The 19889-nt window shown below is 36.2% G+C and overlaps 2 protein-coding genes across 5 annotated transcripts in view; one reads left to right on the plus strand and one right to left on the minus strand.

Moving 5' to 3' along the window:
• Positions 1-341: 341 nt before the first annotated feature.
• Positions 342-1475, plus strand: LOC135637696 (F-box protein FBW2-like). 2 transcript variants are annotated; one of them, XM_065150412.1, is made up of 2 exons: positions 342-758; positions 855-1475. In XM_065150412.1, the coding sequence occupies exons 1-2, from the start codon at positions 412-414 to the stop codon at positions 1339-1341; spliced, it is 834 nt and encodes a 277-aa protein (XP_065006484.1). In that variant the 5' UTR covers positions 342-411; the 3' UTR covers positions 1342-1475. The 2 variants fall into 2 exon arrangements, with proteins under 2 accessions (XP_065006484.1, XP_065006485.1); XM_065150413.1 differs by having other exon boundaries at positions 344-758; positions 858-1475.
• A 3614-nt stretch (positions 1476-5089) lies between these two features.
• The window catches only part of LOC103984999 (protein HLB1), a 31865-nt gene continuing 17065 nt past the window's right edge, over positions 5090-19889 (minus strand). For 2 of the 3 annotated variants that reach the window (XM_065152199.1, XM_065152198.1), the window contains 8 exons: positions 14300-14329; positions 14117-14179; positions 13905-13970; positions 13616-13744; positions 12417-12452; positions 11165-11284; positions 7301-7486; positions 5090-5506 (listed from right to left, as the gene is read on the minus strand). In XM_065152199.1, coding sequence (XP_065008271.1) covers positions 5396-5506; positions 7301-7486; positions 11165-11284; positions 12417-12452; positions 13616-13744; positions 13905-13970; positions 14117-14179; positions 14300-14329 — 741 coding nt within the window. In that variant the 3' untranslated portion in view covers positions 5090-5395. The remainder of the gene's footprint in view (positions 5507-7300; positions 7487-11164; positions 11285-12416; positions 12453-13615; positions 13745-13904; positions 13971-14116; positions 14180-14299; positions 14330-19889) is intronic. The other variant, XM_009402604.3, reaches the window with a different exon arrangement.

Consider the following 19889-nt stretch of genomic DNA (forward strand, 5'->3'; position numbering starts at 1 on the left):
ATATATATATGTATATATATATATATATATGTATACATATATATATATATATATATGTATATATATATATATGTATATGTATATATATATATATGTATATGTATATATATATACATATACATATATATACATATACATATATATATATATACATATATATATATATACATATATATATATATACATATATATATATATATATATATACATATATATATACATATATATATATAGTACTCTATTTTCACATCAGCCTTTCTGAAATGGTTATACGGGGTGGCATTTCCGGGCCCACGTTCATAGCTTGATGACAACGAACCCATCGCCTCTCGGCCCACTTATAGCTAGCTATAGGGTTCAGCGCTTCCTTCTGCGAAGGAGGGAGGGACGTCGAAAGAAGACTCCACCGCCATGGAGGAAGGAAGGAGGTGGGAGGACATGCAAGTGGACTGTTTGGTCAACATCTTCCGGCGGCTCGGCCTCGACGACCTCACAGTCTCGGTGCCCTTCGTCTGCACGTGCTGGTGGCGCGCCTCCCTCGACCCGGTCTGCTGGCGAGTCCTCAACCTACGGTCGCTGGACTTCAGGACCTGGAGCCAGTTCAGCCGGAGCTTCGGCTCCCGCTACCGTCTCAAGACTCTCTCCTTCTCCGCGTTCTTGAGGTTGGTCGTCCACCGCAGCCATGGCTCCGCTTCCGAGCTCATCTTTCCCTTGTCCTCCGGCGCGTCGGTGCACGACTTGGCCTACGTCTCCATCAAGTGAGTGCAAGTACGACCTTCTTCCTCTGTCGTCGGTTCTCGCCGACGAATTCACGATAATGTCTCGATCAATCCTTGTGCTTGTGCACATATTAGCAGTTGTCCCGGGTTGAGGACTCTTGCTTTGCCCGATAAACTGATGCTGGAAGACGACCTCCGCATTCCGGAACTCATTGGAAGGTGGAAGGATCTGGAGCAGCTGGAGCTGGAGACGAAGCCCACTTCGTTCCTGGAAACGGTGGCAGCGATCGGGCACAACTGCACGCGGTTCGCCCGGCTGAAGGTGCGGGGGTTGATCGGCAAGGAAGACGCGAGCGTCATCGCGATGTGTCTGCCGGAGCTGAAGCAGCTGGAGCTGAGCGGATCGTACCTGACCAAGGACGAGCTGGCGGTGATCGTGAGCGGCTGCCGGAAGCTGGAGAGGCTGACCGCCACGGACTGCCTGGGCTTCCAAGCCGACGAGGAGCTGTTGGGGTTGGCCTCCGGCATCCACAGCTTCGAGCACGAGGGTTCGAAGCTGCTGAGCGACAATGGCTACGAGACGGACGAATCAGAGCAGCAGTCTGGATTTTTCTACTGGTGACTGAGACTGCCACGCTTTCTCCTCGAAACCATATGAACAAACCCTCTCCTGCATCAACCTTAATGGAATTATAGTCTCCATTGTTGATCTCTTCGAGTTAGTAAGATCATGAATTTATCTATGTGTTAATTTGACAGAGTTCAGAATCGCGCCATATGACTGACTCTCGAGTCTCCAAAGATATGGTTGAGGATGATGTGCCACTGACTAAAAATAAATGAATAATAATAATAATAATAATAATAATAATATATTCATCCGATCCTTATAAATTAATATTAAATTTTATCCATTTTGAACGTGAAACTAATCAGAGTATTATGCTACTGATAGACTCTGAATAATAATAGTAGAGGTTGGAAACATAAACACTACATTTCATTTGTCATTAGGATTCCATGTTATCGAATCTGACAGGAAAATGAAAAACTCAGAATCCTATGAACACTACTAGCAAATGTCTTAGAGAGAGAGAGAGAGAGAGAATGACATAATTGTATGTTGATTAACGAAAGACAGTAGCTTTCTTTCTGTAGAGTGGCTAACGCTTGAAGAAATACTTCTTTCTTTCTTCTCGCCAATAAAGAGAGCAGCTCACCTGTGTCGCTTCACAAGTCCATCATTTGACAAGAGCTTTCGAAAAGGGAAAGGGACCAATTGCTCAAAAGATTGAACTGCCTTTCTTATTTTTCAGCTCCATCACCATCATATAAATCCCAAAGCTGCATCAGTCTGTATTTGGTTGAAACTAACGGCGTGTGAGATCTAATTGTGATGCGATATTCGATTGTTCTGCTTCACCATTCCTTACCTCCAAAGCTGTGCGATTAATTTTGCAGCTCTGCAGAAGATTCATTTGCATTGAGAATGTGGCACCAGAGTTCAGAGACTACACAGATGGATCCACAAAATTAAAGGAAGATAAGAGTTCATTCCACACATGAGGGTGATGATGGGAAAGCATTTATCTTTAGAACAGCATTAGATTAGAAGTTAGTGATGTGTTTGTTGATAGTGGGAATTTATATAATTTTGGTCAGAATTAAGTAAAGTAGAATGCAACTATTTTTAGTTTCAGATAGAATCACATCACTCTTAAAACAAAAGAGTAAAGAGTATAATTAGATCTTACTCAAACTAAAATCTTTATCACCTGCATCATGGTCATCATTATACCATTTGACTCATTTACATGTTTTTTAAATAATATTATAATATATATATATATATATTTATTTCTTTATTTATTTTTAAGATATTGAAAATATTATAAGATTATTATATTATATTACGTCTTTCTGTTTGTCATAATTTAAAATAAAAAACTATTTGAGAAAAAAAAAAGAGTGTTTTTTTAAATGAAAACAGAGAAACTTTTAACATTTATAGGACAAATGATCAGAGAGAACAAATGATGAAAACTTTGTCGGGAAGAAAAAGCAACGACATGATGAGATTTTACAGTACAGAATAGTCTCTGATCATCAAAGAAATGACAATAGCTACATCGTGCAAAATGTGGTGCTTTGGACAAACACAAGGTGACAGAATGGGACATGTCCCAATGCATAGTGGCTTTATATATATATATATATCTGGATAAATTTCTGATTTTTTTTGAAGTTTTCTCGAAAGATGCTTTTTTTTATCATAATTCTAAAGGTGCTTTCTATTCACTATAATCTCTGAAATATTTCTTATCAAAACAATATATCTTATCGATCAATAAAAACTTGAATTAAGGTGCTTTTGTTCATAAATAAAAAATAAAAAAAAATTATTTGAAATTTTATTTTTGTTGATTAGAGTTTATTATTATTGGATTTTGAGTCCATTTACCTACCAAAGTTACAGTGAGAATTATAGTGTTTCGGTGTAGGTATCGAAAATATTATAAAATCATTGTGATTGACATCATAAAATGTATACATGGGATCGATTAATAGAGTGTAATATAGCTGCTCTAATTATCTTGTCAGGAGACATATGAGGATTTATGACAAATAAGGAAGGCTCTTGAGAAAATTCAAAAGGACCACATTCCATGAAAAATTACCAAAAAAAAAAAAAGAAAAAACTTTTTCGAAAATCCTCCCAATTTATCCCTCAGTATATGTGTATTAACCTAACCTGCACACCAGATGTTAATAAACAAACTTATTTTGTGACTTGAGTTGAACCTAATCATCAAAGTCGTATACTATATGGACAAAACATCACCAATGTCATTTTTTTAGCCTTGACTGAGAAAATGGAGACATATAGCTACTAGCAAACATCGTTGTTTCTCAAGGTTCCCCCCTCCCCCTAAAAAAACAAAAAAGTACAGTTTCATGTCTACCCTTCTAAATTTAAGTTTATCATAAATATACCTCCGAGACATAAATAATGTTTTTTTAATGTTAATCTCTATTAACTAAATTTAAATGCTAAATCAAAATATACTCATCATTATGTATATATATATATATATATATATATATATATATATATATATATATATATATATATATATATATATATATATATATATATATATATATATGTTTGATATTAGAAAATTGGAATCCACGGTTCAGATTCCAAATCGATAGTTTTAATTTCAAACCGATTAAATATGATATAGTTGTTAAATACTTAGATTTAAAACCAACTAACTTGGGTTAGAATCTTGATGAAGTTATTTTAGTTTGATTAAAAATTTTACAATTTTATTTTTTTCAATCAAAATTTTTTTAAAAAATTAGTATACTCATATTATAGTAATATATCTATTTTAAAATTTTTAAAAATAAATTACAATTTTTAATATTTTAAATTTTAAAATGATAAAAAAAAAAAATTAAGGATTCCACCGAAATCAAATCGTCCAAACCAAAATTAAAACCAAAACCGAAATTGACGATTCTAATTTTGATTCCAAAATCAGGACAGCTCGAATCTGATTCTTGAGTTTTAAAAACTAGAACCGTCTGTCCTAGAATGAAACCATCGACGGAACAGTTAGGCACTATATTATCTTATATTATTATACCGAAGGTGCAGTTATAATCTCCTAGAAGGCGTACGTCCCATCCTCGTAGTGGATGCAATTGCTCTGGCGTCGACTGCAGAGCAATTACCTCAGCACGCTTCCCTGCTTCCCGTGAGAATCTTTAAGTTCCGTCAATCTGCTGCGTTCAGGAACCTCATGAACCACTGGTGAGCTTCAATTACAAAAACTTGTGATTTCATATCTACCTATTATGCCAAAGAGAGCCTGAAACCGTAATTGAATGCAACACCACAGTTCAATTTTCGGATCATCTTCGCAGGCAACACACTGATTTTGAAAATTAGCTCAACGATCTGCAAACTGTCAGCAACCACAGAACTTCAACATCTTGTACAAACACTCTTAAATAATCTAAGAATAGTAGACCAGCATTAGCTTGATCATTCTCGGAGTGTGAGTTGATGATGTGGTTGTACATTAATGTAGTCGTCTCTGATCTTTAGTGCATTGCCTGCATCTTTCTGGAGGAGACATACTTCTTTGTGGGGGTCATAGTAGGGTAGTAGCATTCCTCATCACAGGAAAAATAGAAGCTATATATTAGAAAAAATGAAAACATTTATTAAGCTTAATGTAAGAAAACAAGATAATCATACTATGACCTTATTGTAATTGCAAAACTCCAACTACATCCGTGAACATTTTGTTGATACAGAAAGAAAATGAAAATGAAATCCACTTGGGTCTGAAAAATTTGTGAAGGGCAAGAATGCTATAGCAATCAATAATTAAACTGCTGTACAGATATTATACTGCCAAAAAGCCTGACGGATATTTATCCTAATATTTAAACACACTTTTAAGTTTCTGAATCTATGGCACAGATTAGAAAGCATTACAAGGCTACCACCATGAATGACAGTTACTACCAGTGAAAAATTGAAACACCAAACAGTCTTAAGGAACTTGATCGAAAAAGTATGATAATTCATGCACCAGTAATCTGATATTGAACAGAGTCCGTATTCTTCTAATATGCAATTGTCGCAAAATGGACAATCAACCAGTTATGATGCCAGCAAGAACATCACTCTTTCCTCTGGCAAAAATGGTGTAGACTAGGCAGATTGCATCCTGCCATCCGTACAAAGAGTCCCATGTGTCAGCAACCTGGTATGAGGGTAAATGAGACAATTAGAAATGTTGGACCCTGAACAAAAATTTCTTGGCTTCATAAACCAACACAACCACCTAAATATCAATCCAAAGTGAGCACTTGAAATAACACTTCATTCTAATAATTCAAAAGAGAAAAAGGAACATCCAATCTTTAAAGGTACCATAAGTTTTCTGAACTGTTTTCTTTTCCTGGATTCTACATGAAGGGCTATCTACATTTAGGATTACTGAAACTGTTGTTCTACCATCAAGAAGGAAAAAAAAGAAACAATGTCTTTTAACATGTTTGACTGTTTGAGGATTACCTTTTCTGGTCTCATCCCTAAATCTTTTATTAGGCAGTTCAAGTGCCATGAATCTGAGTCCATGATTTGCATCCATGGACCATGCCTTCTGATATCTTACCACCATCCCCTACAATCACTAGCAATCAAGCCAACTCCTGAGATGTCCAGCTTGTCTTTAATTTATATCTTAAACCATCTCCAACGATCACCAGCAATTATGCCAGATGATATGCTGGCCAGCTTGTCTTTGATTTATATCTGATCACCATGCCTACAATCACCAACTGGTGAATGACTCGAGGTAGCCATCTCTGATATGCTAAAGAGTTCACGCTGTCTTATGTTGATATGATATGGGATGGCTTAAAGGTTTATCACAATTTGGAATCAAGCAGTGTCTCCATATTTATGCTGATAAGAACATTAGGACTCTGACAATTTGCTGGCCTGGTTATCTAATAATGGTAGGACTAAATCTACAATCATCAATCAAGAGAAAGGACCATAGATGAAGCTAAATGTTGAAAAAGGATTAAATCTAGCCAAACCCAAGTAATTAATAATCCAGAAAATGTAGCTTCTATTAACAATCTTGGAACCTAAACATGAACTAGGAGTAGATTTGTTATAAATTTATATTTGGATGGGCTTGGAACCTTTGCACCAAAGCTAGCCTTAGTTCAAGTTGTTGGTAAATGAGGCTCCATAAAGCCCAGCCAAGAATGGTCAAGAAAGTAACTGACAGTTATGGTCTGCCTAGAGAGTATGTAAATAGCCAGTAACAAACTTGATAACCAACTGGCAGTGAAGTAAAATTTGATACTGGATTCAATATATGCTAGTAGAAGTAATGTGACATGCAACAGAAGCAAAGGATGCACATTTAGGTATGAACATATAACAAAACAGTCACATCAACATATTCATTAGGTTCTGTAGTTCTGACCATAATTATATTAAAACAAATTCAGGGCAAAAGAAAAGCCAGACCATTTTTAGTCAGTAAACTAAAAATGAACATCTAAAAAATTCCAAAGATGAGTGGCACTCGATCTTGAGATACAAAATTTAAACAAGTTGGCCAGTCATGCGAGAAAGATCCATATCATCATTCATCAACCAAACTTTTGCCACTAGTCTAGGGTTTATCATAGAGAGCACAACAGATAATGACATGACTCCTTAGTGCCATGATTATATCAAAGTGATGCTGTCACCAAAGAAAGTATGGATAAGGGAATATGCCCAAGAACTTAATTGTCTAGTTGATGTGTCCTTAAGGTTTGAGTTCAAACGCTTGTAACCACAGGGCAACTGGACCTGCCAGAATCTAGGAAAAAATAAAATAAGAAGCATGCTATAGGGAGTGACATCCATCCATATGAAAAAAGAAAACCAATAAGCCAGTGGAACACAAAAACATAAGGACAACCTGAATAAATGTTGAAAATCAGTGAATAAATTCTTCTACTGACATGCCTGGATATAGGACACTTACCAAGTAAACTGGACCATGAATTGTGTCAATGCAGAGGCCAGCACCTTGTGGTAGAGTAAGGTCCGCGCAGGCTGTGACAGAAACAATGTCACAGACATCAACTTTAACTAGTGATTTGTCAATTTGGGGAGATCCTTGTGACCTTCCAGAAGGACTTTGTGACAGATTCTTCTCAGCACTACTGACCTGGTAAAGATTAAATTTGATGCATTATTGTTAGTATCAAGAAATCTATTTCACCAAATCTATCCTGATTATTACATAAAGGTAGAAATATGAACAAATAACTCATTATAGATAAGGATTACAGTAATTGAGTGAAGCAACCCTTCAGTAATATCATTTTCACATAACTTGTCTGCAGTTTAATGAGTAAACATTTAGGTTAGTGGGCAATGAAATTCCACAGATAAGTTGCTCTTATTTTTGAGGAACTTATAGATTTGCATCTACAGGAAAAGTGATCAAGAATACAAGGATAACTCCTATTTTCCACAACAAACCAACAACATAAGAAAAGATACCAAATGACTTCAGGAGGATATTAATTTAAAGAAATTTTGATTATAAATTTAGTAGATCATCCTTTGAGATCAGCAGGAGATGGTCAGAGATGAAGTTAAGAATTCAAATTTTGGTTGAACCAGTTGGTATGAAGCAGTATTTGCTAATTTGATAATGGACAGGTACAAAACCATATCAGTCGGTACTTGTTGATATTTATTTTTTATTACCTTTTCAGTAATACCAAATAATATGCATCAGTATGCAGCCATGTATTGTGAGACCAATTACCAAAACCAGTCAAGATTTATATCCTTCAATAAAGTATCAAATATCCATGGATAATCCATATAAATGCACCATTAAGATATAGAGGCCCTGAAGAGAAGTGAAAGAAGTAGCACATGATCATGGACATGCATATGTTGACATCCAGAGCAATTTGGTCATAGGGAAAACCAAGGTTTGACGTACCACCCAAAACGTTACAGTACAGGTGATATGTACATGTCTGCCGGCTGATCAGTATGTGGACCAGCCCATTTCAGATGTTAGACTGAAATATGGCCCAGTGTCGGTCTGTACAGGGAATGTATCGATTGATACAGTCGAAACTTATCCTATATCAACTGATATGGGTCAGTATCAATCATAATTTGATCGATATCGACACATATCAAGTTTCATTTTGACCCCAAGGGTCAAATTTGATGGTTGGGGCCTCGTTCAGAGCTTTAAATCCCCTCCCTTCCCTTACTTTCACTCACTCTCTTTCTCACTCTTTCTCACACTCACTTGTGACTAAAGCTTCAGTTGATTCACTTCCTTCAATGGAAGCCAGTGCAACAAAGTTGTTCCTCTACAAATCTGTAAAGATAAATTCAATTTTTCCGCCTTATAACCTAGAATTTCTATTCACTTATGACTTAGATACACTTTTTTCTTATCTAAATATAATTTATATACTAATAAATTAAGAAAAACACTATTATTATTATTATTATTTTTTAGGCTTTCTCCCAAAAAAGAGTAAGGCACACTGATATTGTCCGGTAGGTACAGGTCCGTCCAAGGCTCGACACAACACTACGATCCTTAGGGAAAACTAGTTGATAATAACACATGGATTGGGAAAGATGATACAAATGTTCCCATACAAATTCAAACATTCACGTCTTTCCTAAATGACATATCAAAACATAATTATTTTGCTCATGGAAGTACTCAAAAGCATGAACCAACCAACATCCATGACAGAGAAAACAACATCAAACTAAAGTTTAGAGACCATGATATCTTTGGTGGGATTATATGTTTTCAATAGGAAAAACATAGAAAAATCTTACCTTTCAGAGTTAGGATAAAAGGGTTTTTGGTGAATTTATATGGCATGGTGGTATTATTGGAAGAGTAGATTTAACAAGGATACTAATGAAATTTTGAGATGCAATGAATATCTCACGAAGAACAAAAAGACTAGATAAAAAAAATAGCAGATTGTTTAGCACTTCAGCAAAAGGGTGTAAACTGGGTAGAAAGAAGATATAAAGAAAATGAGAACAAGGGAGGAAAACATGACAAAGAATCAGGGACTATGGATAATTAAAGTTTAAACCTATAAATTGTAAAACTAAAATCTCTAGATGGTTTAAAATACAGTCAGTTTTTCAACCACATGCATCTCCCATTTGTATAACCCAGCCAACCTTGCCAGACAAGGATAATCCTGAGAAGGCCAACATGGTTTTTATTGTTTATCCAAAATGCACAGATATTAAACTTGAGTTCTGGCATAATGAACAGTCTGTTATATCAAAAACAGGAAAGAAATCACTGGTTTTATTGTCTTCCTTTCAACTTTATGGAGAAACAAACTAAACAAAATACATCAATACTAAATTCAGTGGTTAGAAGTATTTAGATAATGAATCAAAAAATAAATCTCATATCATACATTTATAAACTATGGTGGAGGAACAAACTAAAAAAATCATAATGCACAATGGAACATTGGTCAAATAAAAAAGAATAAATATATAATAATTGGTGAAATATTGAAAAGAATTTCAAAATAAGATGAAACATGATTATCCAACAGTATAAAGCAAGGATTTAAGTGCTGGAGCCCGCATTCACTCGGTAAAAAGCATACAGAGCGAGATGGGGAGAGGGAGAGAGAAGAATGAAGAAGAGGAATCATCATATTGTCTCATTTGATATCGGGCAAGACCAAGGTTCGCAATACCGTACCGTATCGGAGTTTCGACCTGGGCTCGGTACCAGTACGGTACGATATACCGCTCGGTACACCCAGGTGTACCGAGCGGTATATTCAGGCGTGCCGAGCACTGTAGAAGTGCTACAGTGCTACAGTGTCGGAACGGTAACATATGGTCCACGTACCGGAAGTCTGGCGGACCGGTACGTACCGCCCATACCGGGCGGTACGGACCGGTACTGCAAACCATGGGCAAGACGATGACATTCCATAATGCTGTAAAGAATGCTAGACCATAGTCAGCATTGATCTGATACAAGAAATTCACCAGTACAGATTTTAATGGTTACTTTGTACCAAGATTCATAATTTTGTACCTTACCGACATACAGTATGGGCATACAACTCGGTACATATATATAATATAAAAATTAATATATAAAAATAATATTAAAAAAAAAAGGAGGCGTACGTTGCCTCGGCGATGTTGCCTCCTTTTCTTCTCCTTGTCATATCAGACGAGGAGAAGAGCACGGTCTTGTCATCTATGGCGTTTAGCGAAGACATCAAAGGTCGTAGACGTCTCCAACCTTCGGCGAAGAACGTGGCGAAGAAGAAGCCGAGCCATGGCCTCTCCGTTACCTCCTGGATCGAAATCGTCGAGGGAGGGTGACGCTAGATGGAGAAGCATTGAGTTTCTCCTTATTCTCCTTCTTCTTCTCCCTCTACTTCGAGCGCCTTCTCTCTCTTCTCCCTCGACACTTCTTCCCTCGCCGCAGCCAAGCCACAGCCAGGCTGATACTACTCAATAGCGAGCGACAACCGTTCCCGACCTGTTTCAGGCGGTAACAGTCGAAATATCGACCATTACAGCCCGATACAGCCCTGTACCGTCCGATACGGGGCTAGATCAACGGTACTGCCCAGTATGGGCTATATCATTCGATATTGTAATCCTTGCTTTGTACAACTTTAGCTAACCAGTCGCCTTCCTTTTTAGATGAAAACAATTCAAACCTACCAACAATAAAAATAAAGTGACATGAATGAACATTTTTCAGTTGACTTATTTCAGAATGGAATAAGCAAGGAAACCTATATTCTCATCATCTCTTTATTAGGGTAATGAGTAGCAAACTGACCTGTTGAAGTCCCTCATGATTTAAAATAAACTGGGACCTTTGCCAATCTCTATGAGGTGCAATTGGAATATGGGCAGGTTGCGCTGTCAAATAACCCACTTTGAAGTAGGGTAAAGGAAGCTATCAAGAAAGCACCACATGAGAAAAGCAAATGTCAAAGAATAATGACTTTCATGAGAGAATCAACATCTTATGCCATATCATCTGAACATGAATTTAATGGGCAGTATATTGGTTATGATAATTATCCCAATATAACTTGAACCCATGAAATAAAATTGCTTCTCATAAAAGGTCATATTTCCTGAACAGGTTTCTATCAAATTTTATGGCGAGAATAAATATTAATATTCATACGCAACCTAAGATAAACATTATAAATTGCAGAAGCTTGTAAAATAAAGACTTTTTAAACCTTGATTAGACTATAAACACATCATTAATCTACAATTGGAGCTTACCGATTCTCTTCTTTGTCTAGAGCTACTTAATCAACATAAGTATAACTAAATTTATATTTCTTTATCTGATCATAATTCAATCCCATTTGGTTGATACTCACCTGGCGGCAACTATGTAAAGAATAGGAGAAACACTGAGGGATCTTTTGCATTCAAATCCCCTTCCCCCCAAAACACAATCTTCTTTTAACCATCCTCCCTTAGTATCAATCTTCATCAGATCAGTATTTTGTAATTAAGATTGCCTATAACATTCTTGTCTCCCAATCAGAAAAAAGCATAGCTGAAATTGGATGTAACCAGAGGCAATGATTACAAAGCTTTGGTTTCTAACCTATCAAAATGAAGTAGATCTACTTTTCTATCCATATAGACAAACCAAGACTTAGGTTTCTTAATTGATGATCAAAATACAATAGTAATAACAATATGGAGAATTTATTACCTCCCTAAAACTCCACTAGTCCCTTTTACACCTAGGTTATAAAGTTTCAAGGGCAATTTTGTATGTAACCTTGTATTCAATAAAAAGACAGTCTACTAGAAAAAGATTCTACAACACAATTTGAAGTGAATAAGAAACTCAGAGAACACATTCCACAAGAAAGGTAGAAAACAGTTTAAAGTCCGCATTGAAGTATTAATATGTGCCACCCAGCATAGGAATGTTTCATCTCCATTAAGAAAACCCATCTGAACATTTGGCTTGATACAAGTAGCTTACATTACAGTTACTATTAATATCATGACTGAAAGTTAAATGGCAACAATACAAGAAGCAGAATACTCACCATTGAACGAACCAGTCTCAAGGCACTGTGATAAACCTGAATGAACATTGAAGAAATCAAACTTAAGCGAAACACTGAAATGCTCACTGAAAATTCAGCAATTAGATCTTGTGCAAAACAATTACCAAATTCACAATGTTCATTAAATCTAATATACATTCTCCACCCAATACTTTACAATAAAATTATAATAACATCAACTTCATAGTATGTCGGACAGATGAAGAACCAGTTCCTCACAATCAAAAAGTGCCTTACAAAATTTCAGAGTACATGTATGCACAAGAATGCATGACATGCATATTTGGGCTATCTGAAATCTATAAGAGAAATCATTGAGGTCAATGAAGTCATTTGCAAGGGATAAAGTCATCTACAACTAGACAAAGAAAATCACAGAGATGAAACAACTGTGAAGAAGATATCCATGGTAAAAAGACCAGCCTAAAACACCTCTACCAGCCCACGAATCTGAACCAGACCATTAAGACTTGGTCCTGATCGAGAGTCAGCCTAAGGAGGGGGGACCCTATTCCATCACAGAACAGGAGACGAGAATATTGCAACATCTAACACTATACATACCATCATGCCCTGGTCGGCATGCCCCTAATACCAATCAGCTAAAGCTAATAAATGGCTTGGCCATCTGACGCACAGCCAGCACATATATGGCATGGTTTGGCACATGCCAGCCATAATCCTTAGTCCTGAACATGAGTCAGATCTTTGGGAGATCTGGCACATCATTGATATATCAACAATAAGCTGATGAGATCATGAAACTGCATTAGTTAAGAATAAAATCTGATAGTGAACAAAATCAACCAAAGAAGTCCACCAGCAGTTGGGCTAATTCTAAATTATTATAATGTAAGTTGTAACACCTAAACTTTTTGCAGTAGCTATCAATAATTTGAAAGGAAATCACATTCTGGCCCCTTCATATAACTTTTGTTAGGGAAATAATTGGTCTTTACAATGAACTTACATTTGTTAAATCTATAGCACCAAAATGTCTTTCCAGCACCCTTGCAAATGCTTAATCACATGCAAATTATTTTCTAACATCTAGCAGTCCTTCCTGGACTTGACAAGCCCAGGAAGTTTCTATCAGCCACCTGTATACATAGAGATGATATGTGTAACATAAAATTAAAAGACAAGAAACAGAAATAAATCAGATGGCAAGGGTATACCGAGTAATTCGGTTTCAAAGCATGAGCAGCTGCAATATATATAGCTGATTGGCTATAAAGCTCATCAGGAGGGACTTCTTTTGCACTAACCGGTCTGCCAGATCTGAAAGTGTCCTCAGCTAAGCCATACTAGCATAAGGAACAGAAATATAATCAGATTTATACATGACCCAATATTCTGGAAGAGAAAATTCATAATGTTATCTAAAGTATACTATTTTCCTTTTGAAACTTAATCTGACAACAAAGTTGTGAAAACAAAATATGACATATAGCAGTAAATACTAACCAACACTGTCCCAAGATTGTAAATTGCTCGATGGAAATCAAACTGTAGTTGGATTGCCGCACGGAACTGCCAAATAGCATGAATTATTAATTTATCATAATCAAATTAAGAAAAGAGAAAGATCTGAACTGAGCATATCTACGAACCTTAAGATATATAGTCAGCCTAATAATTTAATTAACAAATATCATTCCTACGGTTCATGGTCTTACCTTACTTATAGCTGTTCTTATGATAGTTTGCTTCTCCCGCACTGGAACAATCGCACCAAGTTCCTGCATCATAATTTTTGTATATAAACATCACTATGGTAATCATTGTGAAATAAGAAAACCAGCATAAAATTACTTTTGAAAGAATCAACCTAATTTGTAAACAAGTATAAACCGCAGTACCTGCAGAGCAAGTCCCCAGTTATTAAGGGCCTACAATAAAAGAACAGGAAAATTAGAATAGGGCCTCTTTCACTAGCAGCACTCCATAAAAAAAATTGAGAATATAAACAAGTCAGCAACAAGATATTCAGTTTTATAAAAATTTGATAAAACATGTCTGTCAGTGAAAAAAAAAACGTAAAAAAATCAAGGGAATAAAGATAACTTAAAAGGTACACATAAATGCACAAACTACATGCATCATGATGCAGTATAATGAAGCTTCCCACTAAAACACAGTGATTTAAAAAGCGCTAGGCGTCAAAAAACGCCAAGGTCCAAAAACGCCCGAGGTGCTAGGCGCTCGCCCGAGCGAAGCGAAACGCTAAAATATAAAAATATATAATATAATTAATAAATATAATTATTTAAAATTTTAAATAAAAATATGCTATTAAATTAAGAAAATCTAAGATACAAAATCATAATGTCACATTAACAAAAAGTTTCAAAATTCAAAACAATAAAATTTTACATCAAAGTTATTCATCATAATCAATATTATCGTCATTTTCACACAAATCATCTTCATTGAATTCGTCTTCTTCCTCTTGTCCTTTGATTCCTTCCTCTTCATCAAGATATGTTTCATTCTCTATGTTTTCAATAATAGCAGAAGCCGAGCTTGATGCTTTTGCACTCATTTTTCTCTCTGACGTATGTCTTGTATATGTTTGTAATTCTCCAGCACCTGAAGCTCTTACCATATCTCCCCATGTCAATCTATCATCTTCAAATACAAGCTCGTCTTCAGCATCTTGCAAGTTAGCATTCATTTCTCCTACTAACCACTCATTTAAATCATCAATATCTTGCAATGAGATTGAATCAAATCTATTTTGCAAATCATAACGAGTCTTCAAAGCTTGATTATACTTTATGTAAACAAGATCGTGCAATCGTTGATGTTCTAACCGATTTCTTCTCTTCGAGTGAATCTGTCATGTCATATAATTTAAAAATATATTAATACATATATCTAAATAAATTAATTAATTAAAACAAAAATATTTAGTAATCCTTACATGCTCAAAGACACTCCAGTTTCACTCACAACCCAAAACACTGCATGTCAAACTAAGTACTTTGATAGCAAATTGCTGTAAGTTCGGGGTGGAATTTCCAAATAGACTCCACCATTCAGTTGCAAAATTTATGTTATTATTAGCAATAACATAGTAACATAATATATATGAAATTAATTATATCAAATTATTAATACCTGGAGACGTAGTTGTCCTAGATCGAACGGCAATTGGAATTCCAAAAAGACCTTCGGTATTTTTATATAAAGATAATTCATGAATAATCTTATGTTGAAACTCAAGGCTGGGAACTAATCTTACAACGCACTGATATAACCCACCCAAAACTTCTGCATCAAATTCAACAGATTTAATCTTATAAAAGAATTCAGAGTTCAAATAATATCCTGCTGCATGTAAGGGACGATGAAGTTGACAATTTCATCTTTCGTCGATGATTGTAAAAATTTTCTCATATTTTTCTTCATTTTCATTAAAATATCTTTTAATCGTCTCCTTTGCTCTATCCATAGCCTCATAAATATATCGCATTGCAGGCTTATTTTCATTATTCACCAACCAAATGACTCGAACAAGAGGGCCCATTACCTTTAATATATAAACTACATGATTCCAAAAGGATGACATTAAGATGATATCAGCAGCCCTCTTGCCTTTTGCTTCTTTTGCTCATTTACTTGTCACACATTTCTCAGCGGTAAACATATTTCTCAGAGTATGTTTTTGACGATGCACGCTCTGTAATGTCAAGAATGAAGTAGCAAATCGGGTGACACCATGTCTCACTAATTATTTATTCCCTGTAAATTCTCTCATCATATTCAAAGCCCCAATATGATTATAAAGAAATCCAACAACAAAAAGCCCTTTCTAAGATTTTCTTGATTTCTAAAATCTTTCCAATATCCTCCAACGTTAAATTAATACAATGTGCTGCACATAGAGTCCAATACAAGTGTTGTTTTTTTTATTCAAGCAATTTACCTGAGACAAAGGATAACAAAAATGATAAGACTTAAGAGTTTAACACACTTAATTGAAGATAAAATAATTAACAAAATCAAAAGATGAATATTACCAGCTAAAACATAGTTGCTTCCATTGTCGGTTATGATTTGAACGATATTTTGTTCTCCAATTTATTCCACGAAGTTGTCAAGTAAATCATATATTTTGTCTCCAGATTTTACAAAAGATGAAGCATCTATTGACTTCACAAACATAGTCCCTAAAGAACAATTAACCATAAAATTAATTATACTCCTGTGCCTCCTGTCAGTCCAAACATCTGACATAATAGAGCAACCATGTGTTGTCATGATTCTTTATGACCCTTTAGTAAGTCATTTGTATAATTCAACTCTTTTTGCATCAATGGAACTCGCATCTCATAATAACTTGGAGGTTTTAATCCTGCACCATATCTTCCAATAGCTTCAATCATATCCTTAAAACTATCTAAACGAGTTGTACTAAGAGGAAGACCAGCCTGATAGAAGAAGCGAACAATATGCTGAATTGTTCTTCCTCTTATTTGTTTATCACAAGCATCACTTATATTTGTTTGTCTAAATTTTGAGCCTCCTGCTTGCACTTATTGTTTCTGGGATCCTTGAAGCATATATAGATCCATCGGTCCTTTTTTACATTTCTTAGTACTCATAACTTCTTTTCCCTTTTTGTCGTATACTCTTTTTTCACTTGGGTTAATACTCATAGAATAATCTTCTTCTTCATCCCTAAGATGTTCAACATTGTCTTCTGGTAAATTCCCGTAAGATTCATTCTTTTGTGTCTTCTTTTCATTCATATAACTCAGCAACTCTTCTTTTACCTCAGGTGGACATTTTTTACAAACTGCTGCATTCTTAAAATTTCCTACTAGATGTTGTTTTGCACGAAAAATACCACCTCTGATAGTCTTATCGCAGAATATGCAAGTCACTACATTAAGATCTTTCGGATCATTCAAATAATCATACTTCCATGCAGGATCTTTTTTTGATATCATTAGAGACTCTATTGAGTTGCTCTCTACATTTGCCATTTATGTTGAAACCTAACAATAATTTCAAGTAAATAAAAATTAACAACATTAAAATCAAAATAATATATTATTAATCTATTAACAGTATTGAAAATTAATCATTTCAAAATTCAAATAAACTTAATATTAACAGTATAAGCCTGTTGACAGAGAAACGAGGAAGCAGCGGCGAGCAACAGCGGGAAAGGGAGCGGGAGCGACGAGCGGCGATAGAGGCAGCGTTTGCGAGCAACGATAACGGCAACGTTTGCGAGTAGCGATAGCGGCGAGCAGCGTGATCGGGATCGGGATCGGGAGCGGCAGTGGGTTAGGTAAGGGTTAGGGTTGGGTAAGGGTTATATCAGTTTAGTTGGTTCGATTGAACCAACTAATAATCGAACCAGGACCGAACCAGACCTAAAATCCTGGTTCGATCGCCTTGGTTTACCCAGGTGCTCGCCCGAAGCGCCCAACGCCTGGGCTCGGGCGAGCGCCCAGGCGACGCCTGTTTGAAGCGCGCCGCCTGGGAGATTAGCGAGGCGCTCGGGCCTCGCCTCACCTCGCCCGAGCGCCTAGGCGAGCACCCGAGCGCCTTTTTCAATCACTGCTAAAACATTTCCTTGAAATCAATAGAAAGGATAGCTACATACTGCAAACACCACATTCTCAGCAATAAATCAAATTACTGCTTTGCATCGGGTGTACATACAAGTCTCAACAAGGAATCAAACTCTGGTTTCAACCAGATGTACCTATAGGTGCTGTTGCCCCAAGACACTGCTAGGATACAGATCCATATGTACCATCCATTATTGTTACATTGGGTTGATTTCCATTATGAAACAACCTCTTCAACCCACTCTGAGCATATGATGTGATAGTCGTTTTAGGTATTTAAGTCCCACAAGCCATACGGAAGGTGAACATGATAAGGTGCTTGGTTCGAGGGACTAGGGCTTCTCCTTCTTCCCTCCTTCCTCTCCTCCTTCCTTCTTGTTCTTTCTTCATTCTTCAGTCAGACCAGTACTCCTCTTCCTTCTCTCTCCTCCCTCCCTTCAAAAAACCGCCAACCAGCAAAATGGTACTACAGTGCATGTCAACATACCATGTGTCTATAGGTAAAATATGACTACAAGCTTTATCTCTGCACTAAAAAGATTTAGCAAATAGCTCTATATCATATATAGGAGAAAAAGTGTTGTTCATGAAGCAGAGTTGTTATTGCTATTTTAGCAGAATTAAGGGGGCAAAAGAGTTCTAGATAGAGAAAAGTCTGATGCTCCAACAGTAGTAATACTAAGCTTGCAAATAGTTAAAATATAGGAGTGAAGCTACTGTTGTTGCTCCTGCAAGAGTAGTACTAATCTAGCAAATTACTCCATATAGGAGCAAAGCTACTTTTGCTGCAGCTGCAAGAGTAACACTAAGACTGGCAAATAGCTCCTTGTAGGAGCAAAGATGCTGCTATACCTAGTACAAAACTGGCAAATGCACTATATAACAGCAAAATTGTTGTTGCTACACTAGTAGTATTTCACACACATTTCAGATGTCACTAGAGTGAACAGCACAGAACAACATAATCTCAGCTTCACAACAATGTCAGACTCCACACACATGCCTCTCCTTGCCCACCAAGCCTGGTTTTCCATCACAAACCAAAGCAGAGGGTAAGTACCAGCTGTAAGTCCTAACCCAACATGTAATTGAAAATGAGCCTGATTGACATAATAACCCCAATATTTTGGAAAATGACAGCTCGGCCAACTCCACCAAAGCCTCGCAACAAGTGCAATGGTGTGCAATCCACCCTACGCATTGTTCTCTCCTCCCTCCCCATTCCAATTGATGGTGTTCCTAAAAAAATGTTTACAATAACGTCTAAAAACATTTTCATTAATTATTGAGGCAAAAAACTAAAAATAAGAGATTTTATGGGGATTTATTGGGTCCAAAAATCGTACTATACTGGCCCAACCAATCATCAGTCTGTGTATCGGATGAAAAATTTTGTTCTTGCTAGTGGCCGCTTTCTTGTTGTTCCTTATTCTAATATCATAATACCAATGTGTAGGGTCCAACAATCGTCCCCTGGATTTTCTCTTTCAAGTATGACATTTCTCAGAAAATCTACCTTTCTACTGTCTCATATCTGGAAATTTAGAATAAACTTAAAATAGACCAATAATTAGATGTTGGACTGGTGGTTGGTTCCCTATTTAAGTTTGAACCCTTCTAGAGATTGGTACCTACCCTAGGCTGGAGATTTACATAACTATCTTAGTGAGGGGAAAATGTATGTCCTAAAAAACCTAAATACTAGCCAACTTGAATAAATTGGTTAATCATCACAAAACTACACTTGGTTATATCTCAATGTTCAGTGACATCCCACCAATTTAAGTAAAAGTAAAGAAGAAATATTCCTTAAAAATATTGTATTTTGGTTCATGTAAAAAAGGAGTCCCAACCAAGGCTT

This window comes from Musa acuminata, chromosome BXJ3-5, assembly GCF_036884655.1.
Source record: "Musa acuminata AAA Group cultivar baxijiao chromosome BXJ3-5, Cavendish_Baxijiao_AAA, whole genome shotgun sequence".
Classification (NCBI taxonomy): domain Eukaryota; kingdom Viridiplantae; phylum Streptophyta; class Magnoliopsida; order Zingiberales; family Musaceae; genus Musa; species Musa acuminata.